General features: G+C 56.9%; 1 protein-coding gene across 1 annotated transcript in view; it reads right to left on the reverse strand.

Annotated features, from left to right (window-relative positions):
• LOC101625833 (potassium-transporting ATPase alpha chain 1-like) overlaps positions 1 to 504 on the reverse strand; it is a gene marked incomplete at its 3' end in the record, with an annotated part of 3,087 nt that extends 2,583 nt beyond the window's left edge. The window contains exons 1-2 of the mRNA XM_012735002.1: positions 484 to 504; positions 322 to 381 (exon numbers count right to left, since the gene is read on the reverse strand). Of these exons, the coding sequence (XP_012590456.1) occupies positions 322 to 381; positions 484 to 504 (81 nt within the window). The remainder of the gene's footprint in view (positions 1 to 321; positions 382 to 483) is intronic.
• Between the last annotated feature and the right edge of the window lie 39 nt (positions 505 to 543).

Genomic DNA, 543 nt, shown 5'->3' on the forward strand with positions numbered 1-543 from the left:
GGGGAGCAGAACAGGCAGATCGATTGAAACACACTGCTGAGGGGAGCAGCGGGGAGTCAGGAGAGGTCTGCTGCGCCACGTGGGTCAGCTCCCTGGCCGGGGATCGAACTCGTGCTGCAGTGGCTGCAGACAGCTTCACAGTGCTGCACTTTAACCTGTTGTGCGGCCAGGGAGGGCCTCTCTCTGTCTCTGCCTTATTTCTCATCTCTTTTCCTCTGTTCCTCTTTGTCTGTCTCTCAGTTCTTGCTCCCTAATGCTTTTCCCCCTTTTTCCTCTCCCGCTCCCCTTCTTTAAACTCACCCCCACCCCGCCCCTGCTCACCTTCGTGGCATTGGTCCTGTATTTCTGTTCCAGCTCAGCCACTGACAGCTGGTGGTCGTTCTGTGTGGCAGGGACAAGACATTCACTGTCCCTGGTGGGCTCTCACAAACCCCCCCCCAATCTTACCATACCCCCCCCCAATTGCCACTGGCCAGTGCTCACAATCTCCATCTCCTTCTTCATGTTCTCCAGCTTATCCTTCCTCTTGCCCCCACCGCCATC

This window comes from Condylura cristata, unplaced genomic scaffold (genome assembly GCF_000260355.1).
Source record: "Condylura cristata isolate star-nosed mole 26May11 unplaced genomic scaffold, ConCri1.0 scaffold00753, whole genome shotgun sequence".
Classification (NCBI taxonomy): domain Eukaryota; kingdom Metazoa; phylum Chordata; class Mammalia; order Eulipotyphla; family Talpidae; genus Condylura; species Condylura cristata.